This window comes from Peromyscus leucopus, chromosome 16_21 (assembly GCF_004664715.2).
Source record: "Peromyscus leucopus breed LL Stock chromosome 16_21, UCI_PerLeu_2.1, whole genome shotgun sequence".
Taxonomy (NCBI): Eukaryota; Metazoa; Chordata; class Mammalia; order Rodentia; family Cricetidae; genus Peromyscus; species Peromyscus leucopus.
In genome coordinates, this window is record NC_051084.1 from 11732248 (window position 1) to 11759510 (window position 27263).

Consider the following 27263-nt stretch of genomic DNA (forward strand, 5'->3'; position numbering starts at 1 on the left):
CAGAGGCTTTTGTATAGTGATGCTCCTCAGTAGCTGCTGTCAGCTGCCTTCTGTTTGGGATTCCTGACAAACACGTCCTTTGTTCATAAACATGGCCTGCCAGGGGTGATGGAGCACACCTTTAAACCCAGCACTCTGGAGGCAGAGGCAGGCAGATCTTAAATTTGAGGCCAGTTGGTCCTAATAGCAAGTTCCAGGACAGCCAGGGCCACATAGAGAAACCCTGTCTCAAAAAAACAAGACAAACAAAAGCCAAAAAACCATGGCCTACTCAAGTGACTGGAAATAAAACGCGCAGACGGTCTATGGTATTAACTGGGTTTTAGTAGCATCTCAACTTAAAGAGGATTTGAACATAAACATGGGCAGCTGACGATGTAGATCTGTCATCTCTGAGTGTCAGGTGAGGAAACAGATTGATACCTTTATTTAGTCTGAACAAAACTGCTTCCTTCTGTGTGCTCTGGCTGTTTGCTGTTACATGTCCTAGGCCATGACTGGCACTTCTGTGTTCTGTCCTATGTTAATCGCCCAGACTAAGACTGTCTCTGTCCCAGGTTACTTGTGGTCCCCTTGCTCTAATCACCTCCTCTGTGGCATTTTCCCACCTTCCTCTTACCTAACCCGGATGTCTTCCACTGCTGCATTCTTCAGGCCTAACACTGCACATCTGTGACTGGAGTGGCCACCCTCCTGCCCTCCTTCTGTACCTGTTGGTTCTTGGGCTGTCCGACAGCGTGCTTGGGGTTGTGTGTCTTTCCTCTACTGTGGGCGGTATGGCTATTTCGGAATAGTGATTCCAGACTGGGTGGTGCCGGTAATGTAGAGGATATCTAGGAATCTGTGTTTCGTGTGAGAATGGTGTGGTGTGAAATAAGCTTGCTAAATTGCCATCTTGGCTATTGGATGGCTGTTCCGCCCCTTATGATAGAATACTCTGGTCTAATTGTGTTCATCCCAGATAAGAGCTTGAGTTCTCACGTTTCTGATAAAACACTCCATCGTCCTGTCTTACCAGTACTGCTCTGAGCTGTCCCGCACCATCTGTGTTAGTGCCCTCCTGGGCCAGACACCCCTCTGGATGCTTTAGTACTACACAGAACAAGGCATAACCTTGTTGACTTGCTTGCCTCGAACATGGTACACACCAGTGATAAGGTGCTTTTAAAGAAGGAAATTAGGTACTATGTTACCAGACTGCAGCAAAAAAGGAGAGTTAGGAGTGTAAGCCAGAGGCTTCGGATAGAGTGCTAAGGATAAGCCTTCTTGAGGATGTGTACTTTGTACAAAATATTGAAGTAGAGGGCAGGCAAGATGGCTTAAGGGTAAAGGTGCAGGTGCTCACTGCACAAGCCTGACCTGACTTCAGTCCCTGGAGCCCCCTGTACAGGTAGAGAAGGGCTCCACAAAGTTGTCCTCTGCCCTATACACACACAACTAATAAATAGTTGTTGTTGTTGTTGTAAAGGAATTCAGCCCATGGTTATCTAGGGGAAGCACGGCCCAGGCAGATCAACAGTCAGTGCAGAGACCCTGAGGCAGAAGACGCATGCTGTATCAGAGCTAGAGTGGGAAGCCCAGTGTGCAAGTCCGAGGTGACTGGAGCAGGACACCTGACTGGAGGGGTTCTCTGTCTTACTCTGAGGGAGGGAGGCTGTGTGACCTGACTCTGTGGTGAGCCTAGTGGTTAGGTTTTCAACTCCTGCAGCTGATTTAAGCCCTGTTTAAGTACGGAAGACATGCTCTGCCTTGTTGTAATTGCTCCGAATAGAGCCAGTGGTGGTGGAGATACCGGCTCGAACAGGAGGGTTGGTTTGGTTTGGAACCTTCATTGTACTGTGCTTTCAGAAGGCACAAGGGGCGGATCTTGACAACTGAGTGTCACCCAAGCAGGACTCAGGAAAGGAGGCTCAGGCTAGAGCCTGAAGATTGCCAATCCTGAGTCCCCCCAGTACTGGCCCAGTACATCTCTGATTGGTTTCACTGGGGGATATGTGAGGAGCCACCTTAACAAGAGAGAAGCAAGATTGGAATCAGACTGTAAAATCATCTTTTGGCCTTCAGCTTATAACATAATCTCACTTAATCTTTTAAAGATGAGGTATTGGATAGCTTTCCAACTACAGTGCACTACAGCCTTCCTTAATTTATTTTAGGAACTTTCTGTTTAGTCCAGTGATACCATCAGGCGTGTCTTCTCAAATGTCATTAGTATACTCGCCGGAATCAAATCCTGTAGAGATGTGTGACTCTCTAGTGGCGCCCCTTTCGGATTGTCCTTCTTGCTTTATGGTGCTGGGGTGGAACCAGCCTTGATTTTGAGTTCGTCTGCACTTGTCCATCCACATCCTGCTCAGGTCTGATAAGTGACCGTCTTCCCTAAACAGTGACTGTGGGCGGTGCTTGCTCCTGTCCTCTGTTGTATGATTTGCTTTGGAGCCCCTTTCATATGTGAGCTGAAATTTGATACTTGATGGTCATAGATTGATCTTGGACCTTGTGGAAACAGCAGGAAAGAAATAGTAATAACAATTCTACTCTGTGGTGCTTTCGTTGACTTCACTGTATCCTGGAGTAGTGTGGTGTTCCTATGGAAATGACTAATGGTGTGCTGGTACAGTGGTTCACAGTCTCACCCTCCTAAAGATGCCTGTGGTAATAAAACGCATCAGAAGCACCGCACCCACTATGTGGATCTCCCAGATAATCAGATACAATTGTGTGTGGTAGAGAAAGGGACTGAGAGTTACACAGGGGTGGTACATTCTATTATGTGTGCTGTATGTTCGTGCTGTGTGGTTGCAGAATCATTGCACTGGGCTGCATATATGGAGGTCAGAGGTCAACTTTGGGGAGTTGGTTCTTCTCCACCCACACCGTGGGTCCTAGGGATTGAATTTAGGATTTCATGGTGAGTGCTTTACCCACCGACTCATCACAGTGGCCCTGTTCAGTGTTCTTAACATTTATCAGATTAGATGCCAGTTTGAGGCTAAAAATAGACAGTTCCTAAAGCAGCACTCAGGAGGGTGAGGCAGAAGAATGTCCGGGTCAAGGCCAGCCCCTTAGTAATGAGACCCTGTCTCAAAACTCAGTAAGAGTGTCTGCCGGCATGCACAGAACACTGGGTTTAATCCTCAGCACTACCAAAAATGAATGGCTGGGATTTGGAGGGGATGGTGTGCTCTTGACAGTCTTTCTTCATTAAGTATTAAGGAACAGAGAAATTGTCTAGAGATAGGTACCCTGCATTATTGTGACTTCTGACAGATGTTAACATTTTATTAGTTTGTGTATGCATGTGTGTGTGTGTAAGTTTTCATGCCGTACAGCATGCATGTGGCGGCCAGAAAACAACTTTGAGGAGTCAGTTCTCTCTCCACAGTGTGGGTCCTGAACATGGACCTGCCTCTGATTATATTCTTTGAGACTTGGAACATCACTGAAATAAAAACTACCTTGATGAAAACACTTCAAAGAGTATAATTTACTCTTTATATTTTTGAGAATTACTTGATGTGTATGTTAGAGGATATGTGTCTGGAGCTGAATTACAAGCAGTTGTGAGCTACCTGACATGGATTCTGGGAACTGAACTTGGGTCCTCTGGAGAGCAGGAAGTGTTTCCACTGATGAGCCCTCTCTCCAGCCTCCTAACTCTCTTTAAATTGCATGGAGAGCTCATCTTTTTCCTTAAGGCAGTGTAAACACACGGGTTTTAGGAAATCAGCTAAAATCTCACTGTAAAGTCACACCTAGCCCAGGTGCCTCTGATCTTCATAGGATAGCAGGCCCCTGAGCATTGTGAGAAGCAGCTGAGCTTTGGCTCCTGGGGGAGAAACACCTGCCCTCACTCACAGACTCAGCCTTGTGGTTCTGCTCTGCTCTTGATGTGCCCGTGCCGGCTGCTGCGGTAATGGAGGGGTGAAGACATTGGGTCTAGAATCTCTGTGGCAAACCTGCTGAACTTGAATGCAGTCACTCCTCATCGTACCACATAAAGGCAGGATGACAGGTCAGCACCACCCCTGTGGGAAGCTCTGGACTGCCCTGTTCCTGCTTCCTCTAAGGGTAGTACCAATAAACACCCTTTTGCTAGTCATTCCTGAAAAAAAGAGAATTACACTTTGAAAATCTAAGGACATGCCTGTTTTAAAACTTACAGCATAGGACTGGAGAAATGGTTCAGCAGTTAAGAGCACTGGCTGTTCTTCCAGAGGACCCAGGTTCAATTCCCAGCACCCACATGGCAGCTCACAACTGTCTGGAACTACAGTTCCAGGGAATTGGATTCTCTCACAAAGACATGCAGGTCAAACACCAATGTATATAAAAATTAAATTTAAAAAAAAAACCCTACAACATAGATTTACAATGAGGTAAAATAAAAATACAATCCTTTATTGTGGGTGTGTAGTTAGTTAGACTGTGTATTTCTCCTGCAAAAATAGGAAAACTGTTGGGGCTGGGGTGTGGCTAGAGGGCTTGCCTGGCGTTCCTGAAACCCCGGGTTTGATCTCCAGCACTGTGGTGTAGCTGTGAAGAGACGCTATGACCAAGGCAGCTTACAGAGGCAAGCGTTTAATTGGGGGCTCGCTTACAGTTTTAGAGGGTCCATCATTATGGCTGGGGGTGGGGAGTGTTGATGTGAGCTTTTGAAAACTCAGAGTTCACCTCCAGTGACACCTCCTCCAACAAGGACACACCTCCTATCTTAGTCAGGGTTAATTTTGCTATGCCGAAACACCATGACCAAAAGCAATCTGGGAGGCGGGGCGGTATTTTACTCACAGTTCCATACCATCCAAAGCAGCCAAGGCAGGAACTCATGCAGAAACCTGGAGGCAGGAGCTGATGCAGAAGCCGTGCAGGAGTGCTACTTACTGGCTTGCTCCTCATGGTTTGCTCAGCCTGCAAACCATGGGTTCTTATTGAACCCAGGACCACCAGCCCAGGGATGGCCTCACCCACAGTGGGCTGGGCCCTCCCCCTTCAATCACTAATATAAAAAACGCGGTACAGGTTTGCCTACAGCCCAGTCTTAAAGGAGGCATTTTCTCAGTTGAGGCTCCATCCTCTCTGATGATTCTAGCTTGTGTCAGCACTGCATAAAAGTGGCTAGTGCACCTCCTCGTCCTTCCCAAACAGTTCCACTGACTGGGACCCAGCCTTCAAATACAGGAGCTGTGGGGACCATTCTCACTCAGAACTCCACAGTGCAGTCATCATCCTAGCGTGGAGGAAGGAGAGGCAGGCATCAGGGTCATCTTTGACTTAGGTTTGAGGTGGCCTCGGCTACAGAAGACTTGTCCTAGAAAAGAGAAGACAAAGAAGACTGCCCACAGTGGCCCGTGTGTCTTTGTACTTTCCATGTTTGCTATTTTCTTTCCTTCCCAGAACCTGGAAAAGCAGGAGTGGGTATAAATGTGGTGAGATTAGATTGCCAACTTGCAGGTCATTGTGTGCTTGCTGGGTGGTCTTTCCCAGACCGGTATGTGACTCCTCTTCTGTCTCTAGGTACCTGGTGACCCATCTCATGGGGGCAGACCTGAACAACATCGTCAAGTGTCAGAAGCTTACTGATGACCACGTTCAGTTCCTCATCTACCAGATCCTCCGAGGGCTGAAGGTAAGGCAATAGCAGTGTCCTGTGGGGAAAGAATTCTCCCTTCTTTTCCATCTAGTAAGGACTTAGAACAGACAGTTTTCTTAGGAAAAACTTAGAAGAGTTAGAGTCAAACAACCCTGCTGCTCTTGTATTTCCTAGGCCACACATTACTATAAAGCAAGACCAAGTGTTATGTCATCCATCCTTTGATTCTTCAGTCTGAATATCCAAGAGAAGGGAACTGTTAGCCATACCAAAAACTTGGTAGCTTCTTGATAGCACCTGGTGTCTAATTAGTGTGCTTTGAGGCTTTAAAACGTTCCTCAGGCCTGCACTGGGCTTTATATTCCCTCTCAGGACTTGAGAGAGAGAAAGGAAGACCACTATGGGCATCATAATGAGTGCCCCATCCAGGGTTGTATAGTGAGGTCTTTGTGGGGAGGGGTGCTCTTCGGGGAAGCTAATCTAATTGTAGGAGGGGCTGGTAAGCTGCTTTAGAATTAAACCACCTTGGATACTTAGCACATCATAACTCTTACTGAGGTCATCGTGGAGAAAAGAGGGTGACAGCTCCAGCTCCGGGAGGTGGAGTGGGAGTGACAGTGTAATGACCTGAGGAGTGACAGCCCACGGTGAGCAGGGACAGTGCTCACTGCCAGGGAGACCACGGCAGACGTGCTATCAGGTGTGACATGGGAAGGCTGGCAGTGGTTTTCATTCACCTCACTTTCTTCTCTTTTGCAGTATATACATTCAGCTGACATCATTCACAGGGTATGTACTGTCCTTAGATGATGATTATTTTGACGGTGTGAGCCGGGCTAGAGGGGTGGCATCTAGTTGAGATATCAACCTTGAGTTTTAACTGTGGAAATAGTGATTGACCATGACGTTGCTCTCAGTGTAGACTGGTAAAGGAGCACCTACCTTTGTGTCCCTGCTGAAGGAGGGGGCCTTGGCTCGGACACTGACTATAGCGTGGAGGTCTTCCGTGTGTCTGCATCCTCTGCACCTGTGGGGGGGACTGTGCATCATCGGGCTGATACTGTCCCTCTACTTGCTTCCTAGGACCTAAAGCCTAGTAACCTGGCTGTGAACGAAGACTGTGAGCTGAAGGTAAGAAAGAAAACATGGAATTGTTTGCGTCCCTTGGCCGTTCCTTAGCTGACCAGCTAGCTGACTTAGAGAAAATGATTCATAAGGCATGACTTTCAGTCTCAAAAGCCATTTGTCCTCAGGAATATCAGACTCTGGAACTTGGAACTGTTGGCTAAGCAAGCTGTTTAAATGACCTTGGAAGTTGGTTTCCGGTGGCACACGCCTTTAGTCCAGCACTTGGGAGGCAGAGGCAGGCGGAGTCTGAGTTCAAGACAGCCTGGTCTACAGATCGAGTTCCAGGACAGCCAGGGCCACACAAAAGAAGCCCTGTGTGTGTGTGGGGGGGGGGGGGGGGGGATTAGAAATACAACATGTTAATTGTGGTAAAGGGTATTATAATCTGAATGGCAATTAAGCATTCCTAAAACACCTAAAACATTAGATAAGCTTCTAAAAAGAAAAATGGCAGAAACTTAGTGATTCAAATAAGACATAGGTAAATTAGCTGTCTGTAAAAAGTAAGTAGTAGTACTATTTTTTTAAATGAATTTTTGGAAAAAATAACGTGCAGGGGGCTGTAGAGATGGCTCATTTGCCAGCACCCACATGGTGCTCTTAACCACCTGAATCTAGAGGACCTGATGCCCACTTCTGTCTCTGTGGGCACTGCATGCATTCGGTACACAGCATACATGTAGGCAAAATACCCATCCACATAAAATTTAAAAAAATGTAAAAAAAAATGCAGTAAATACCCCCATTTTAAATTCGCCTTTTTTAGGTTCTAAGGTCCATGTAACTACTCCAGTTATAACATAGTAATCGCCATAACTTCAGAAAGTTCTGAGTGTCCCCTCCTAGTGACCCTCACCCTCACCCTGATCCAGGCAGCCACTGGTACGATTTCTGACTCTGAATTACTCTTTTGTAGTATTTCATACAAATGGAATCCTGCAGAATCTTACACATGACGGTGTTACAAGTATTGCGTTCTCCGTCTGTACATCAGTGTTTTCATCCTGTTGTGCACTAGTGTCCCGTTTCCTAAGCACACCGAAATGTGTAGCCTGTCTTCCTGTTAATGGGCCTTGGAGTACGTCTGCCGTGCGTTTGAAGTCACAACCGCAACGCCCACTCAGTGAGCGCAGCACTGTTTCCTCTGCCGGAAGGTTACAGAACCTGCCTGCTCCTGTGCCTGACTTCTGCTCTTGCCCTCAGATCCTGGATTTCGGGCTGGCGCGGCACACTGATGATGAGATGACCGGCTATGTGGCTACCAGGTGGTACAGGGCTCCTGAGATCATGCTGAACTGGATGCACTACAACCAGACAGGTGTGCTGCTCCGGTCACCTGCCCAGGGCGGGCCCGCGGGGGGAGGGGCCCTGCTCCCGTGGCTTCCAGATGACTCAGGGATGGGTCTTCACCACAGGGGAGTGGGTGGACAGCTCCATATTCCCGGGAGATCCACGTTCACCAGTAAGGAAGGTTTGCCCTTCTGTGAGACGTTTGCTTCGTTTATCTTAATTATATTCTGACTTACACAACCTATGGAGCCCTTCCTTTAGTGGGTGACAGTTTTAATAAGCTTATTTATTTATCTCTATAAAAAAATGGTTGTTGAACCTCCGGTGTCTTAAATGTGGATTTGAGTCTTTCACTCCCGGTTAGAGTCCCATTTGTGGCCATGAATGTGAATAGAAACCACGTCTGTGCTTGTGTTCTCATTACTATTCCAGTGGATATTTGGTCCGTGGGCTGCATCATGGCTGAGCTGTTGACCGGAAGAACGCTGTTCCCTGGTACAGACCGTATCCTTTAATGCGTTTGGCCCTGCCTCCCCCCCCCCCCCCCAGCTGTGCTCTGCTGTCGGAGATGTGTGTCCCTTACTCGTTTGTGGGCGAGACCCGGGCCCTTGCTTCAGTTCGGGTGTTGCTTTGGAGGTCTGTCCTCTCGTGGAGTAGCTCACCTTGCCAAGCAGACAAGCTTCAAACTCACTTGCCGTCCTTCGGCCGCAAGTCAGATTAGCGAGTTTGGTCTACTGCAGAGCCTGAGCGGGTGTGCACAGCCACCTGTACCTCAGGCTGCGACCCGACTGACGCTCCTGCTGACTCTGCTCCTGTGTGGTGCTTGACAACAGACAGTAGAAGCGGGGAGAGGGCCCTGGTGTGTGCTTTGTTTTCCACACAGCACCGTCCCCGGTTAAAGGCAGCCCCACCCTAGCCTCATACACGGCCCTCTACCTTCAGGCACCAAGCACCCTGCCTTCTATCTGCTGGGCACGTGTTCCATGGCTTAGTGATGCTATCGTCCAGTGTGGTCTGGGGGAACTCCGTCCGCTCCGCTTGGGGGAGGATATTTAGATGAGAATGTTAAAACAGATGCTTAAAAACAGTCTGCAGGAGGGGTTTGGCAGAACTTGGTCGACTAGACTGCAGATGGTTTTGGGTGGGCTCTGGACACACCACAGCAGTCGTGCTTCATCTAACTGCAGGTTAGCTCTTGCCAGACACAGACACCTGCGTCTGTGAGCTCACTTGCTGACAGCTTGAGCTGCTGCTCCTCTCCAGCGACTGTCCTGACCGTGGTCTGTTGGACAGTGTCTTTGGTGCAGTGGAAGGAACCTGCTCCTCAGGTGTGCTGTCTGCTCCTCCGCGTGCTGCTGCTGGACAGAGTCTAGCCTCCCCGGCCTTAGCTTGCTCTCCACTCTGGGACTCCACTGCCTAGAACAGCTCCCTCCCCTCGGGATTCCGTTTACTTGTGCTACAGTCTAGGCTGAGAGATTAAGAGGCTTGCGACCCCTCATGCTGTCCTCTGAGACTATCCTGCAGCTGCCCTCTGATCTCTTCCCTCCTTGTGAAGCTCCCCTTTGGCTAGTCTCAGACCACATACCTTCATAGACAGACAGACAGACAGACAGACAGCAACATCTGTAGGGAAACCTCAGTTTCTCACTTTTATAGTCCAGGTATTCACGGGTTAGGGGCCCAGGCTCCAGAAATTAGATTTCAGCCCTTTTACTTCAAATGATGTGACTCTGGGCCAGTTTTCCAGCCTCGGTGTTGCTCGGTTTCCTTAACATGAGACGGCGTTAGTGTACAGCTCAGAAGGTGGCGGTGAGAATCAGTGCGGGTGCTGTCTTCACCGTGGCGCTGTCTGCCCCTCGCCATGGCCACATACTGAGAGAAAGAATTGAAAGGAAGACAGATTGATTTGGGCTCGTGGGCTCAGAAGTCTCAGTGCCTGGCGAGGCAGAGCATCGTGGTGGTGGGAGCACGTGGCAGAGGAGTCTGCTCACCTCATGGTGGCCAAAAAGCAGGAGACAGTGAGAGCGGGGGTGGGAGAGGAAAGAAGCCAGGGACAATTACTCCTCTAGGACACACTCCCAGTGACCTACTTCCTCCCTCCAGGCCCCACCTCCGAGTGTTTCCTGCACCAAAATAGCACTGCCAGCCAGGGACCAGACCTTCAGCAGGAGGCATTTAAGGTCCACACCGTGAATATCCGATCCCTAGCCTCTGAAGGCCATATGCATCTTAGAGTGCAAAACGCACTCAGGCCACGTCCAAGAGTCCAGATCCTCTTGAGTCTGAGACTCAAGGCAAACTCTCTGAGCTGCTAGCCCCTGTTAAAGACAGATTATAAAGTTCCAGTATTCAGTGGCATAAATGTTCTCATCCAAAGGTAAGGAAGGACCAGACCAAAGCAACATGAAACACAGCATTAAAATTCTATAGTTCCAGGTCCATCATTGGAGGCTCAGGGTGGTATGAGCTGAGTTCCAAAGGACTTGGGCAGCCCAGCTCCTGTGACCTTGCTGGATGTATCCATATGGCCGGCCTCTTGGCTTACTGCCTACAGCTCTGTCACAGTCCACATTCTGGGTACTCACATTTCTGGGGCCTCTTGCATCATCAGCTTCACTCTCACGCCTTCATGAATCATGCTCTCAGGCCACTCGCAAGGAATCCAACTTCTCAGGCTTCCCTGGGAAATCTAGTGGATACCTCCGCCACCCCATAATTCTTGGATTCTGCATGCCTCCAAACCCAGCATCATGTCAATTGCCAGCTTGGGCAGTAGCTAGGTCTTTCTGGACCGTGGCTGCAGTGACCTGTGAGTAGCTCATCACCATGACTAAGTCCTGGGAAGACACTTCCTAAGTTCCCTTAGTGGGTAGGGGGTTCTTGAGGTGCTCTTTTCTAGGGGTGTTTTGGATGAGTTTACACTTTGCATTCTGGGCCTGCAGTGGTTAGGTCTTTCCAATTTCCAAGGGTCTCTGGTGAGTTTCCTCTCTTCTCTGTACAGAGTTTGGTTTGGTTTGAGCCAGTCTTAGTTTGTAGCCATGCTGACCTGTGTATCTCAGGATGGCCTCAACCTGACAGTGCTCCTCTTGCCTTGGTCTCTTAAATACTGGGTGGCTGGGCCTGGTATTCAGGGCTGGCCGCCCAAGCCCTTTGGAACTCAACTCACACCACCTGAGCCTCCAGGGTAGACTTGGAACTGTGGTTCTAAGCTGGACCTAGAACCTAGAGCTCTGTGTGTGCTCAGTGAGCACTTTAGCTGCTGAGTCACATCTCTAGCCCAGGGAAGTCTCTCAGCGGCTCTGCCAGGCTGCTGTCTTGAGTAAAACTAGGAGGTAACCCACTTGGGTTTAGCTGAACTGGGTGAGCTGAGTTAGTTTAGAGACCGCTTCCATTTTTCTTAAGGTCTTGAGTCAGGAAGTTCTCTTCACTGTCTTGTTCTGATTTCCAGAGCTCCTTTCAAGGACTCTGGAGATCATGCTGACCCCACAGCAGCCAGGCTCGAGGGCCTGAGGCCATACCGGTGAGGTTCACAAGCGGCTCACGGTGACAGCCTGCAGGCTGCCTCTCTGCTGGGGTTCAGTTCTCTGTGGGTTGTGTTTGCCTCTTTAGTCATGGTGTCTTTGGGACTGACGGTCTTCTAGCTGAGAACTGCCCGGTGGGACTTTGGAGGCATTGTGGGTGTGTTTTGTGTGTGTGTTGTTGATCCATAGTCATGAGCCTGTGTGGTTTATGTAATCGGATGACTGATTGGAGTTTTGTGTGAAAGTGTGTAATGTAAAACTCACTACTTTAACTTCTATTGTGATAAGATTTCCATTAACAAAATTAACCTCAACAATTCTAAACTTCATAACTTAATAGCATTAATTATGCTCGTGACGTTGGACAGTCATTGCCACTAACTACTATGCTTGTGGCTCTGGAAGACCCTTCCATCTGAGCCACACCCGCTCCAGTACAGCCCCACTCCTGTGGCCCCACTCCCTGTGGGCCGTTTTCTTTCAAATACCACAGCTTGTTACTTTCCTTTCCTGTGTAATCAGGTAAATTTCCTTTGTGTGTGGAAGCCCCTCCTTCTTTATAATGGACAAGTTACTCTTAAGATGTGAACTGTAGGATGGAGAGATGGCCCAATAGTTAGGAGCATCCGCTGCTCTTCCAACAGACCCATGCTCACTCAAATCCAGCGTGATGGCTCACCATCATCGGTACCTCCAGTCTCAGGGATCCAGTGTCTTTTGGTCTCTGGCCACCAGGCATGCACATGATGCAGATATGCACACAGGCTAATGCTTGTACACATAAAATAAATAAAGATTTTTTAAAAAGACATGAACGATTGGGGCTGGAGAGATGGCTCAGAGGTTAAGAACCCGACTGTTCTTCCAGAGGTCCTGAGTTCACAACCATCTGTAATGAAATCTGGCACCCTCTTCTGTATACATAATAAATAATTTTAAAAAAAGACATGATGGAGAAGGTGCAGGCGGTCACTGGGTCACACTCACGCCTCGGTTGCTGCTCTGACCTATATAATGTCCTCAGTGTATTAGATCATTCTCAATGATGGTGGTCCTTTCCTCTTTCCCAGATGTGCAGGCTCACATTGAACCGTGTGTCTGCTCTATGCAGACGATGAACTGTGTGGGTGGCTAAGCAAGCCCACTGGAGTGCCCACAATGTCCTATCTGCCCATCGCTTTGCACTGTTGGTTTCCTGCATTTTCCTCACTTTTTGTTTTGTTCTTCTCTTAAACTCATGGAGGACTTATACATGCTAGGCAGGTACTGCGCCACTGAGCTGCGTCTCCAGAACTCTTCCTCGTTTGTGAAGAGAGAGAGATGGCCTGGGGGTTATGAGCTCCATAGCAGCCCTTCCTGTAGAGGACAGGACTGAGTTTCCAGTGCCCATGTCAGGCATCTCACAACTCCTGTACCTTCAGATCCTTCGGCCTGTCTGCACACACAGACATAAATACATAAATTTAAAAAAAAAAAAAAAGAGAGTTTCTGATGCCAGGCATGATATCGAATACCTTTAAGCCTAGCGTTGGGGAGGTAGAGGCCTGTTCTAATATAGTGTGTTCCAGTCCTGCCAGGACTCACAGTGAAACCCTTTCTCAAAAAAGGAAAAAAGCAAGTGTCTTAGGAAATGGTGAGGGAGAAAAGTATTTTATGAGATTATTATTTGCCCTTTGTCCTTGAAAATGCATTTTCTTAGGAAAGAGTAGATGTCCCATGTTTGTCAAAAAAACCTTAGGGCTATTTATGTGTGCCAGTGAAGATGACTGTGTCCACACAGTCCAGAAGAGAAGGCAGCAGGCCGGGTTCCACTGAAGCCTGTCCTGTCTTGTCATTAGAGAGACTTCCTTCCCTCCCGGAGTCTTGTTCAGCCAGGCACAAGAGTACACACCTGTGACCCCAGCACTTGGGAGGCTGAGGCAAGGGGATTTCTGTGAGTTTGAGGTCAGCCTGAGTTACATTAATTATCTAGTTATCCGTTATCCTTTCCCCTTACCTGTTTAAACATTCTACCCTTGGCATCTATTACAGAGAACTTGATCTCAAAAGTAACCTTGGACCTAAGTTGTCTTTTCCTTCTTATTTTTGTAGAAAGACTCAGGGAATGGATGAATTAAAATGTGGTAATGCATCCTAATTGAAACGCATTTGGAACATGCCTTCTGTGTAGGGAAGAAGGGCTGCACAGGTGTGAGGGGCAGCCCACCATGGACATGGGGCTGCGACGAGTTCCGCTGTGCTGTGCTGTGTGGCTGGTAGCTGCTCTGCGGCAGGGCGTGTTAGGATTGACAGATTTGGTGGTGGTGGCGCTACATGCTTTGCTTTGCTTCGTGTCACGTCTTTCTGCTACTGAGGCGGTTTCTCTCTTCTAGTGTATTTACTACCTTCAACTCCCAGGTTGTGCAACAGCGACTCCATCCACAGCCCTCCACACTGGCGCGACACTTCAAACACGAAAAGACGCAGTCTTCGTGTGTGTGTGTGTGTGTGTGTGTGTGTGTGTGTGTGTGTGTGTGTGTGTGTAAGCTTTGCACAGAATGTGTTGTTCTGGGTTTAGAGGATCAGGCAGTGATGGCACACACCTTTAATCCCAGCACTTGGGAGGCAGAAGCAGGTGGATCTCTGGGAGTTCGAGGCCAACCTGGTCTACAGAGTGAGTTCCAGGAGAGCCAGGGCTACACAGAGAAACCCTGTCTTGAAAAACCAGCAACAAAAAAGAAAAGCATATTACAGCAAGTCTCCAAGTCACTAGTGATTGTCAGGCTGGGTGTGCCAGGCACGGTGCTGGGGAGGGAGATGGCACCACCCTGCCCTCCCAACCAGAGTGGTCAGGCTGAGCCAACAAGGAGTGGTGGTGCTGACTGGAAGGAATCTTCCTCTGGTGGAAAAACAAGGTGGAGTGGGTAATAGAGGTCTAAATAAATTACTGGGGAGAAAAGTCAAGCATGAATTAGTACTCCAGATAATTAAATTGCTATGCACATGCCAGTAACCCCAGTTCCTGGGAATGGAGGGAGGAAACTCAGGAATTCCAGGTCACCTCAGACACATAGTGAGTTTGAGGCCAGTCTCCAAAAAAGCATGCCCAAAAGGACTTCCTGTTTGCAGGAGGGAAAGGAGAGTAGATACTGTCTTTTCTAGTACACGAAAAGAGGCTTGGAAGTGCCTGGACCACTGGCTGTGATTGAAGCATCTCGCCCGCCCGTTCTAGAATAGTCCTTTAGATAAGCAGAGGTGGTTTGGTGGCAGATCACAGAGGGGCGTGAGTGTGAAGCTGAGGAGTCCCTCAGGGTGTTCGCCCTGAGGGTGTTCCTACCTGCAGACAAGGGAGAAGCTGTGGAGCTGTCCTGCCTGCTGGGGAGTGAGCTCCAGTGTAGAAAGGCTGCATGTTCTCCAGGGCAGCTGGGAAACAACCAGACTCCGCCTTCCCCAAAGGGAACATGAAGCTGGCCTCTCTTCAAGACAGCAGGAAATGCAGCTGGTTAGGAGACCTATACTCAGTCAGTCACTTTATGGAGTTCTGAGACATACATTGTAAAACCCTGTCAGGGAGTTGGAAGAGTATTTCCTGCTGTGACACACTTCATCTTGCTGTAGCTACTCAAATCCCATGTTCCTGGACAATAGAAATGTGAATGGAGCTAGATTCATGTAAATGGAGTGACTTTCCTATCTGCAGGAAGATCCTCTGGTCTCCACGAAGTGAGTCGGTGTCCATCTCACCCTCCCTCTGGCCCCACCCAGAGGAACCAGCTTTAAGCTTCACTCAGAGCACCCCATGTTGACCATTTGCTGTAGTGGATTTTGTTAGGTTTTTTTAACCACTCTAACTTCAGAAATATCTTATGTGAGTGGACTTGCTTCTGGTTTGCCTCGGTTTTCTGTAAGATACGGTTGCTGGGTCTGTTGGTTCATTTTTTCTTAAAGGGCCAGATTAGCAACTGTTGCAGGCTTTGGGAACTGGGAACTGAGAGAGTGGCTGTAGCCAGTGTGTAAACAGCAGGCACACAGCCTTGCTGGACTCCAGGAAAACTTCATGTATAAAACAGGCAGCAGGCTGCACCTGGCTGTCACCTTTCTAGAATTTTCTCCTGTTTAAGGAGGTTTTTTGTTTGTTTGTTTGTTTGCTTGCTTGCTTTTCCTAAGTCAAGATGCTGTCTAATTGCATAGGCATTTCCTATGACTAGGCAACTGTGGTTTGCAGAGCTGTTCTCATTAGTAAGTTATGCTATCTTGCCTCTATGTGCAAACCAAATCAAGAATATTTTCGTCTGTTCTATCTGCACCGTAAGTGTTGTGTGTACCTTTTATGTACCAGATGATAATCTAGAAATTAGGGGTAGAATATGGATGATGGCATGCATCTGTCACCCAACACTTCAGAGGAAAAAGCAGAAGGATCCTGAGTTCAAAGCCAGTCTGGGCTGAATAGGCTGCAAAATAAACGAGCTGCTTCCCACCCAAGAAAGTAACTGGGGATAGATGCCATACACTCCTGGCCTTGTCTGTGGACTTGGTGGAGGGACAAGGCCCAACAAGCTCACAGACAGTTCCCAGATGCACGCCATGGTGTCATCGAACACAGTGCTCAGAGGGAATAAGGATGTTCTTAGGTAGAGTATCGGGAGGTTGGGAGGGGATTTTAGAGTGTTAGGTGGAAAAAGGGTCCAGTTCTGCAGAGCCTGGTGGGGTCAGGTGACTTCCTCCTCCTGATCATCAGCATAGGTCTGAATAAGCTGTTTAGATGTTCACAGAAAATATTAAAGGCCAGTGAACAAGGGGAGTGTTTGATCTTCTGGTGGACACATGCTTATTTGTTTTGAGTAGACAGCAAGGGGCAGGATGCCAGAATGAATATCCTGGGCCCTTTGCCTTTATACTTAAAGCATTTAGTGTGTGAAGTTTGCTAAACCTTTGCGTTCATAAGGTTGAAGCCTGGTGTACTCAAATTTATTGCTCTACTCTTGACAGAAGCCACTGTGGGCCCTCTGCCGGCTGCCTGTCCCTCATGCTCTGCCTTGTAGAGGGGTGGGGGAGGTCTCCAGAGGGCACTTTTCCGAGGGCAGGCTTGGGGTCAGAGCAGGCCTCCCCACTGTCGGATTGCAGACTCACTAGGTCAAGCCTTAGGGGAATAGTCACAAATAGACTGCACAGCTGTGTGCTCCACCGCTGTGCCTCCTGCGGTCCTCTGCTTGCCAGCACCCTCTGCTCAGCTGGCTCCTGGTGCCGAGGTGGAGGGGAGGTGGAGGCTGGGCCCATGGACGACTGGCGCAGCTTGTGTGTTTTTCTCTGCTGTCTCAGACCCAACCACTGTGCTTTACTTCTGCTGTATGATGTTGACAGGTGTGTGTGTGGCGGCATTTTGAACCTTCCTACAGGAGGAGCGTGCCCTGGAAGTGCAGCCCTGCAGAAGCCTTCCACCTAGGATCTTTCACCATGTTGGCCTTGTTTGGGGGGTTTAATTTTTGTTGTTGGAATGTTTTGTTTGTTTGTTCTGTTTTATTTTGTTCATTATTGTTTTTCCACTTTTATTTTGTCCCGACATTTTCCTTTATAGTCCATCATTAGATATTGATCAGTTGAAGCTCATTTTAAGACTCGTTGGAACCCCAGGGGCTGAGCTTCTGAAGAAAATCTCCTCAGAGTCTGTGAGTTAATGCCTTGATTGTAATTCCTGCCCTATCGGGGATCCTCTGCCACTTGCCTTCCATCACTCTGCACTTTGACCTTTGAATGTTTGTAAGCGTGTGTGGTCTGTGTGCTGACTTCTGAAGTATACGTGTGTATGCACACATGTGAGCCTGCATGTGCCTGCTTGCATGCATGAGTGTGTTCTATTCTGTCTTTATCTGGGTGTGGACTTAAAATCATGGGAACCCCTTTGGGGCAATTGTATGCTAATAAAACTGAGAGCTGAGATTCCAGTTCATTCAAGAGATTAATGGGAAATGTGTGTGTCTGCTCCTGAGCCCTGACTTCTCTGAAGTTGCCCACACTCTCAAGCTCTTCTCATTTCCTGCTGTGTCTGCTCTCTGAGCACTTAGCATGTGCTAGTCTGACTTCACCTCTGAAGGGTTACCTGCTCTTTACTTCCGTGGGGGGGGGGGCTATGTAGGGTGTCCTCCCATGGGGCTCCTGTCCCCACCCTCAGACCACACAAAGCAGCTTGCTCCACTCCTGACAATCTGCAGATGGCTCTGGGCTCCTCCAGGGACCTTGGTCAATACAGTGACACCATGAGGGGGCCACTTAGAACTCATGCTTTCTCCATGGAGGCCTAAGAAGGTGACTCTGTGTTTAACTGTTGGTCACTTTCTGAGGTCAGAAACTTTGAGGAGGCTAGGAAGCCCCACCCCCCTTAGGGAAGTAAACTGAAGAGCCAAGCCCCGCCCTCCTCAGTCCTCCTCCCACCGCTTCCTGATACAAGGACCCTCTGCCCAGGTAGCAGGAGGCAGGCAGCCAGCACATGGGTTTGGGTGTTCAAAACCAAACCCTCACCTCGCCTGAGAAGATGAGAACCCAGCATGTGGTGTGTGGCTGCACATAAAGAACTGTGGAGCTCAGAACAGCTTTGGATTTCTGTTCCGAGGGGTGTGAAAGGGTGTGCTGAGCCCATTTCATTGTGTTTCATTTACTTGTTTAAGATAAGGAAGTGAAAACCCAGAAGCTGTGACTTGCCTGAGTCATGCTTTGAGTCACTGGGCAGAGGCAGTTGATCTCAGATGTTCTGGTAATGGATGCTAATCATCTCATGCACTTGCACATTATTCTGAAAGTCACTGTCAGAAGTATTGACCACAGCCAAAGAGGTGCTTTTGAAATGCAGAACCTGGGAATGGAGAGCCAGAGATAGGAGGTGGTGTTTAGAAAAGACAGGCTTTGGGTTTGTTTTAGTGTGTTATAAAGAATGGCTGGTAAGAGGACCGTGGGGCAGAGTGGATCTTGGGAAAGGAGCTCGGCCAGATAGAGAACCCTGCTGAGGTGGCCCATCCTTCCTGGTCTGGTGCTGCTCTCAGCAGCTCCGCGTCCCTCCCCCCCACCGTCTGCCTGTGGGTGTGCGCTGCTTGCTGTAGGTTCTGAAACCCACACGGGAAAGGTAATGTGCGCCCATCACTAACCCCTCACTCGGGTTTAAGAAACGGTGCTGGAGACGTGGCCTAATAATGAGACGCCATTATCTTAACATGAGGTGGATGCATCATACACTCCAACAGTTCTAGTGCAGCCCTGGGCAAAATAAACATCCTCTCAATACTATTCTGTTAAGTATAGTAATGAGAAAGGAGTTTTCCCTACATAATTGTCATGAGTGGATCAAGGTAGTCTCTGTGTTTAAAAGTGTGGGCAAGGTTGATTTAATGTTGATGACACCACCCAATACTTGTGAACCTTAAAAGCACATGATACCAAGTATGATGTACAAGCCTGTAACCCAGCACTTAAAAGGCAGAGGCAGAAGGGTTGAAGAGTTTGAAAATGGTCCAAGCTACATAGCAACTTTGAGGCCGACTTGGGCTAATTTGTAAGACACTATTTAAAAAAAAAAAAAACACAAAAAACTAGTGTTGAGCTGTAGGTGTTAAATCGACAAGGCCGTGGGTTTCCTCCCCAGAACCCCATAAGGATGGGAGGGAGGCACATAATGCCTAAGTACAGATGGAAAGAAGCTGAGTGAGGGAAAACTACTCAGAAATTTTAAAAAGAACCATTAGTGAAGACTCTAGTCAACAGGATGCTGTGGATACTTCATTTCTCTCCAAAAGAGTGGAGCAGTGAAGCCAGTGTGGACAAGCACACAGATCTGAGTAGCAGAATGTAGGGGTGGATTAAATGTCATGATGGAGGCCGGGGACAGAACTCGTGGTGTCCTGGCACCTAGATTGAGGGAAAGAACAAACCACAGTACTAAGAACAAAGGACTGACTCCTGTTCCCTTTAAAAGTAAGTTCCCGACCCTCACATGGCAGGACTTTGGCAGGTGAGACCTAACTGACTCCTGCCCTGGCTGGTTCGCTCTGTGACTGTTTGTTCTCTCTCGTAGCATGCAGAGTATTGTTGAGTATGTATTTTGCTTGAAGGTTAAGTCTAGAATCTGGTAGAAGGAGCCAGCCCATCTTTAGGCTCAGGTAGAGGAAAGGCAGATATGTTATCAGTAATCTGACATCTAGTAATCTGGCGTCGAGCACAGTTCGACATACTTGAGCTAACATGAAGCAGCGTTCAGGGAAGCCATGAAGGAGTGAAATCGTTTGGTGTTTATTAAAGATGAGACTTCAGCTGAAGGACAGACCCTGATACTTAAGAGAAGGGAAGTGGAAGGGAAGCTCACTGAGTCACCGTAAGATTTAAAATGCTCTCATCACTCTACTTTGAGAGGGAGTGTGATGAACTGGCAGTGGGTCCTCACAGTTTAGAAGCTATAACCTGTAACAGTTGTGTTGCTATTGATAGCATGGTTAAAGGAAGTGTAGAGTTGACCTGTCGTGGGCATGAGGACACTGAGATGGCTCAGTAGCAAAGGGACCTGAATTAATTCCTAGAACCCACACAGAGAGAGGAGAGAACTGACTCCTACAACTTAGAGGTCCACTGACCTGCTGCATGAGTGCTGTGTGTTCCCCTCGCCGCCACCCACCCACCCACACGTAAAAATGTAGTGAGTAAAGTTGTGCCCGTCAGAGAAGCACGGCGTTTTGAAGTTAGTGTGTCCCCCATTGCAGGCATGGGGGTGACGGGGACACTGTCACCAGCCTGTGGCTTCTGTTTTGCTTTTGCCATGAGCTTCCTCATGTACCCTTCTTCACCTGCCTGGGTGTGTGGCATGCTTTCGTTTGTGTGTGTGTTTGTTTTTGTTTTTGATGACACAGGGTTTCTCTGTGTAGCCCTGGCTGTCCTGGAACTTGCTTTGTAGACCAGGCTGGCTTGAGCCCACAGAGATCCAGCTGCCTCTGCTTCCTGAGTGCTGGGAGAAAAGGTGTGGCCTGCATTTTAAATGTACCATTGCCAGTGTCTTTGGGACTTGGCATAGCTGGACACACCCACTCCCGGTGGTTCAACTTGTAGGGAGTGACTCCTAGAGAGTCTGAACCTCAGGCAGATGTATTGGATAGTTGAGTTTCCCAGAGTCTAGTCGCCATTGTCTCCGTCCTCTGTGTTTGCCACTGTGGCAAACAGATTTCGGCTACTGGTACTTAAAAGCAGTTCTCTGGCTGGCATCCTGGATCAAGGAGCAGTCTGCCTCCAGGGAACTTGAACTATTTAACATTAAAGTTGACACTTAGGGAAAAGCTAGTTTTTATGTCTGCATGGCCTCTCACCGGCTACATGCCTAAAAGCTCCTGCCATTCCCCAAAGAATGTTTTAACACTCGGCCTTAGGCTTGGGCTTGGGTAGGTGGGAAAGAGTTGTTTTCTTTGACTTTAAAAACAAAGGCACAGCTTGAGCTGATTTTTGCACTGTGTGTTTAACAATACCCTTGACTAGGCATCTAAGATATTAACCAGCTTCAGCAGATAATGCGCCTGACGGGGACACCCCCTGCTTATCTCATTAACAGGATGCCAAGCCATGAGGTGAGAACAAATAGCTCGCTCAGGGAGGTCTAACTCAGGCCACCTTCTCTTTGCAGTGTGTGTGTGTAACTGGCAGTTCCTGATGTCACCAAACGCTTGCGTGTGCCCCAAGGACTGCCGAGGCAGGGGCTGGCTGTGCGCCAGCAGAGCAGTGATGTTGGGGTGATACAGTGTAGGCTTGTACGTAGGAAGCAGTGTTCCCGGGGTGTTTGGCTTCTGAAGCTTGTGCTTGAGGCACTGTGTGTCTTTGTAGGTGTGTGTAGTTAGGCTGCGCAGCAGCTTCCTCACAGGTGCATGGAGCAGAGTGCATTAGCGTGCTTTCCTATCCATCCATTTTTAATGACCCAGAGAGGATTGTATGCAAGCACACACTATAAAAAACCTTATGCTAATGGGTGTGCTGTGTTTTGTGGGTTTTTTTTTTTTTTTTTCATAATAAATGTGAGCACTCAGATAGAATCAGGTTCTTGACCAGTTCATTACCATTTAACCTAACTCCAGTTCATAATCAGTGGTGACTGGGGTACTTCTGACGTGCCCTCAGTGTTTTGGGAAGCCAGGTTAGCAGACAGACAAACTCTCCTGGCGGCATTGTTTGCATTTCAGCCCTAGCTGAGCGCTCTTCTTGTTTGTGTTGGAGGATGGCTTCTCTGGGTGCGATGGGTCTTCTTACCTTTCTGCTCCATTCCTTCCTCCAGTCTGCCTGGTTAAGTAGGAAGGGATTACAGCCAGCTGTGTGTCTGTTCTGTAACTTTGCAGATCAGAGTGGGTCTCTGCTGCAGTCAGTACCAGCTCGCCCAAACTTAGCTGATTGGGAAGACAGTCCTGGAAAAGACCACTTCTTAGATATCTCAGTTCTGTTTTACGCTTCTGCTCCTGTGATAAGAAAACTAATGAGAGGGTGGTTGGTTGGTTAGCAGTCTCACCCACATGAAACAGAACTGTGGGGAGACGGCAAGAATAAAGTCATGGCTCCAAAGAAGGAGTGAGTCCAGCACGAGCAGCCGAGACAGTGAACCGCAGTGGGGTGGGGGCCTCGGCTCAGCCACGGGGCTGCTGGCCCTCGGAAAGCAGTAACACCACTGACAGTCATTCTGAAAGTCCGTGTCTTTACAGGCAAGAAACTACATTCAGTCCCTAGCCCAGATGCCGAAGATGAACTTTGCAAATGTGTTTATTGGCGCCAACCCCCTGGGTGAGTTGATCGTGATCGTTTTGTGACATAGATTGGGGATTTGAAGTTTTGTTCGTTAGGTGTCTTTTGGGTCTTAATAAATATGGCTGTTACTGTCTGTCTGTTTAAAGAAATCAGGCGATGGGCTTGTATAGATGGTGGTGGAAAGGAGAAGGCAGCGGAGAACAGAAAACTGAAGGAGATGTGGGGACGTGAGGTGGAAGGAAGGAGACCTGGAAGCGAGCCTCACAGCTCCAGGACAGACTGCCGAAGTGCAGATGCACGCTTAGTGCCCAGCCCTGGGTCCCGTTGTCCCCGCTCTCACAGACACTGTCCCTTTCCTCTTCTTTCTGCCTTGCGGAGTTCATTTGCCATCTCAGACTCGGGAGATGGCTCATTGCCTTGCTGCCCCTGTTACCTCTAGGATCCCCTGGCAAACGGAAGTGACAATGGTAGCTAAGAACGTTTTGCCAGGGCCTGGAAAGATAGCTCAGTGGTTAAGAGCACTGGCTGTTCTTCCAGAGGATTCAGGTTCAGTTCCCAGCACCCACAGGGCAGCTCACAACTGTCTGTAACTCCCATTCCTGGTGATCTGGCACCCTCACATAGACATACATGTACATAAAATAAAAAGATGTGTTTTGCCTTAGCTAAAACTCCAGTTATTATTCCTTAAAGATGGGGGCTAATACATGTTCAGATGGTTCCAGGACAGTTTGCTGGCTGAGACAAACTGTAGTTCCTTACTCTGGAACAGTGTCGCAGACAGTAGTAGACCCAGAAGGGCCAGACCACAGACTCCCTGCAGTTGGAAGGGAGTGAGCAGGTGTGACAGCTCGTGTCCTGGCCGCCTTACATTCTTGCAGATGTTCCTGGAGGGCTGTTTTTAAAGCTTGCTGCACTTCATTATCTGTGTGGGTCATATCTCTTTCTGTGGGTTCCAGAAGCCATGCAGCAGAGGTAGTTGTTGCCTTTGGAGAGCTGATGGCCATGGCAGTGGGTTCAGAAGCTGGGATATGCAGGTGCTGTTTCTCTTTCAAGAATTTCATCCATAGCCACGGTGCAGAAGAGTGTCTGTGGTGGTCCTGTGGCAGGAGAGGTGCCACACTCACTGTGGCTGTGGCTGCTGTGGTCCTGTGGCAGGAGAGGTGCCACACTCACTGTGGCTGTGGTCCTGTGGCAGGAGAGGTGCCCGCACTCACTGTGGCTGCTGTGGTCCTGTGGCAGGAGAGGTGCCACACTCACTGTGGCTGCTGTGGTCCTGTGGCAGGAGAGGTGCCACACTCACTGTGGCTGCTGTGGTCCTGTGGCAGGAGAGGTGCCCGCACTCTTAGAGGAGTGAGTCCAGCCTAAGCTACGTCACTCAAGCCTCAAGTGTGCAGGATACTGAGGGGTTAGGTTGGTTTGTGGCCTCCCTGGCATGCTCTCACTAGGCCTTCTGTGGCTTGAAGCTGCATCACTCAGGTAGGGGTCTGTGAGGTCTCCGTGATCTGTAAGCTGTCTGGGATGTTAGGGGGATGGAGAGTGCGTCCACCCCAGCACCCCACATTTCAGATGCAGCAGTGCCCCGTCTGACTCTTACCTGCCTCAAAAGGACGTCTTCTGCTTTTGATGGAAGTCACACGTGTCCTGATGGGTGTCCCCATTTAAACACTGAAAAGAACTGGCTACCAGAAGTCAGTCCAGGCTGCTGGGGAGCGAAATCTGGTGCTCAGCACAGCCTGCTCAGATCCACACATGCCTCACAGCCCATTGCCAAGTGCTGATGTCAGAGGGAACGTGCTGTGACGATCACTGGCCGGGCCGCACACCCCTGATACAAATGTTAGCAGCCCTGTCCGTTGTCGGTCCCTGGCTTCGCTCGCATCACCGCTGCTCTCAAGACACAACTGAGAACTTCGCTGCTCTTTGACCTTAGTGTCTATTTCTGTCTGCCACCATCCTTGAGAAGTCCTTTTCTTGCTTCTGACCTGGTCCTCCTCTAAGTGCATTGGTCCTCAGGATGTGTGACTTTTTACCATAGGGTGGCGGGCACCCAGCCATTCGAGTTCAGTATAAAATCAGCAGATTTGTAGAACATGAAAAGAATATCTCTCCAGGCAGTTCACCTGGTGCTGCAGTGCTGGTGAAGATAGGGGCATTTGACCTGTTTCCTGATCCTCTGCTTCCTCCCCCAAGTGCTGGGATCACAGCTGCGCACCACCACGCCCCGTGTGTGCACTGCTGGTTTTGGAATCAAAAGCCTTGTGACACTTGGCAAGCTCTCTACATCTACATCCCAGTCCCTCTTTAAAGTGTAGACTCTCCGGGCAGTGGTAGCGCACACCTTTAATCCCAGCACTCAGGAGGCAGAGGCAGGTGGATCTCTGAGTTCGAGGCCAGCCTGGGCTACAGAGTGAGATCCAGGAAAGGCGCAAAGCTACACAGAGAAACCCTGTCTCAAAAAACCAAAAAAAAAAAAAACAAAAAAAAAAAATTAAATAAAAAATAAAAAAATAAAGTGTAGACTCAAGAATCTAAGCCAACATATGCATATTTCCTGTTTCCTCTGTACACTCAAAGCCTGACTCTAGAGTTCAAGCTGCAAGATCTGTGATGACTGTGATAAACAGAGGGACATCACCTCTCAGGAAGCTTTCCTCCTCCTCCTCCTCAGCACCATAGCCCTCCACTGGGGAGAGATCGTCTGGGACTGGAGGGACTGTGTGGGAGCCAGCGGACATGCACTGTAGTGCGCATAGGATTAAAGGGAAGAACCTGTGGGGCTTGGAGACTGTCTCCTTGATAACTGTTCAGGGTGGCGTTACCCAAGAGGACGTCCTCCTCAGAAGTGGACAGCTCCGTTCCTCAGAGAGAAAAAGCAGTAATACTAAAACCATTATTGAAAGTAACTAATACTCACCAGGAGCCAAATACTCCCCCAGACTACTCACTTGGGGAGAGGGCATAGATAATTGAGATGCCAGCCACCTTTAGCTGCACTGGCAGTGGAGCAGGTTGACCCTCCAGTTCAGGTAAATCTAAAGAATGGAGGGAAGTGAGGGGGCGGTACATAAGAGCTTGAAGGAGGAGCGGAAGCCTGTGATGATGGCTGTCTGTATCTCAGTGCTCAGGAGCGTGAGTTCAAGATCATCCTGGACTACATAGCAAGTCTGAGGTCAACCTGGACTAGATGAGAGGGTTTCAGGAAAGCTAGAGAGAGCAAGCCCCATAAATGCGTCATGACTTGAACAAATGAGTTGTTGGAGACAGCTTTGATACAGTTGGAGACATTTTACCACAAACTAGCTTTGGAGTTAATGACAGTGTTCTGGTCATGTAGGACGGTATCTTTGTACTGAAATATTTGGGATATAAAGTGTTATCTCAATAATCTTAAAACAGTTCAGGAGAAACACAGAAATATGTGAAAAATATGTCAGATATTGACTGATGCCCCTGCATGGGGCATGGGTGCCCCTGCTGGGTTTTTTTGTTTGTTTGTTGTTGTTTTTTTTGTTTGTTTGGTTGGTTTTTCAAGACAGGGTTTCTCTGTGTAGCTTTGCACCTTTTCCTGGAACTTACTTGATAGCCCAGGCTGGCCTCGAACTCACAGAGATCCACCTGGCTCTGCCTCCCGAGTGCTGGGATTAAAGGCGTGCGCCATCACTGCCCGGCTGCCCCTGCTGTTTTAATGGCTATTTCTGTATTTCAAATTTTCACAGGGGAAGTCTTAAGGATCAGATACCTTTGTTGAGTATCTTTTCTTCTGTGATCCTCTGGGAAGCCCTCAATCTGCTAATTGTTTGACGTTCTGGGTGAATATTTATTCATTGTATACATCATATAAGTTGTATAGTATAGGAAGAGGGCAAAAAAAAATCAAACAACCTGCCTCATAGATGCTATAGCCATTGGCTCCATTTCAGTGTTTGATTCAGTAGTCGCTGTGGTGTTGGCACTGCAGAAAAGCTTGTCAAAGCCTGGCGTTGGGGAGTATATGTTTTGTTTTGTTCATTTGAAGTTTTTTTTGGGGGGGGTGAGACAGGGTCTCACTTTGGCTGTCCTGGAACTCGTTATGTAGACCAGGTTGGCCTTGAACTCACAGAGATCCACCTGCCTCTACCTCCCAAGTGCTGGGATTAAAGGCGTGCGCCACCACCCAGCCCAAGTTTTTTGTTTGTTTTTTGTTCTTAATTTTTCTTTTATTAGTTTGTTTTGTTTTGTTTATTGGTCTGGGTTTGAAACCCAAGACCTCAAGAATGATCAGGGAGCCGGGCAGTGGTGGTGCACGCCTTTAATCCCAGCACTCGGGAGGCAGAGCCAGGCGGATCTCTGTGAGTTCGAGGCCAGCCTGGGCTACCAAGTGAGCTCCAGGAAAGGAGCAAAGCTACACAGAGAAACCCTGTCTCGAAAAAACCAAAAAAAAAAAAAAAAAAAGAATGATCAGGGAAGTACTTTATACCTGCCCGGCCCAGTAATGTTCTTAAAATGTACCAGCTGCGTTCATACATGGACACACAGGAAAGGGATTGCACACAGGAGCACACACCTGAAAGGACTTTTTGTTTGGATATGAAAGGAGCTTGCATGGTGATGGCACTAATGTCCTGTTTTCCTCTTGTGTGACAGCTGTGGACCTGCTGGAAAAGATGCTTGTTTTGGACTCAGATAAGAGGATCACAGCAGCCCAAGCCCTTGCACACGCCTACTTTGCTCAGTACCATGACCCTGATGATGAGCCTGTGGCTGACCCCTATGACCAGTCCTTTGAAAGCAGGGACCTCCTTATAGATGAGTGGAAAAGTAAGTCCAGAGGCAGAGCTAGAATGGGCTCAAGAGCTTGGTTTCAGTTTTATTCTTGGTTTGTTTGTTTTTTGAGCCAGGGCTTTTTTCTGTGTAGACCAGGCTGGCCTCAACCTCAAAGATCCACCTGCCTCTGCCTCCCAAGTGCTGAAAGGTATGTGCCAGCATGCCAGACTTATTGGACCTAAGGCCTCACACAT

The 27263-nt window shown here is 48.6% G+C and overlaps 1 protein-coding gene across 3 annotated transcripts in view; it reads left to right on the top strand.

The window, feature by feature from the left end:
* The window catches only part of Mapk14 (mitogen-activated protein kinase 14), a 62849-nt gene that overhangs the window by 33071 nt on the left and 2515 nt on the right, over positions 1-27263 (top strand). Inside the window, exons 4-11 of one of the 3 annotated variants that reach the window (XM_028888445.1) lie at positions 5518-5629; positions 6353-6382; positions 6677-6724; positions 7925-8039; positions 8444-8515; positions 21025-21104; positions 22221-22299; positions 26890-27063. In XM_028888445.1, the coding sequence (XP_028744278.1) occupies positions 5518-5629; positions 6353-6382; positions 6677-6724; positions 7925-8039; positions 8444-8515; positions 21025-21104; positions 22221-22299; positions 26890-27063 (710 nt within the window). Of the gene's footprint in view, positions 1-5517; positions 5630-6352; positions 6383-6676; positions 6725-7924; positions 8040-8443; positions 8516-17100; positions 17181-21024; positions 21105-22220; positions 22300-26889; positions 27064-27263 lie in introns of those variants that run through there. The other 2 variants (XM_028888444.2, XM_028888446.2) reach the window with 2 other exon arrangements.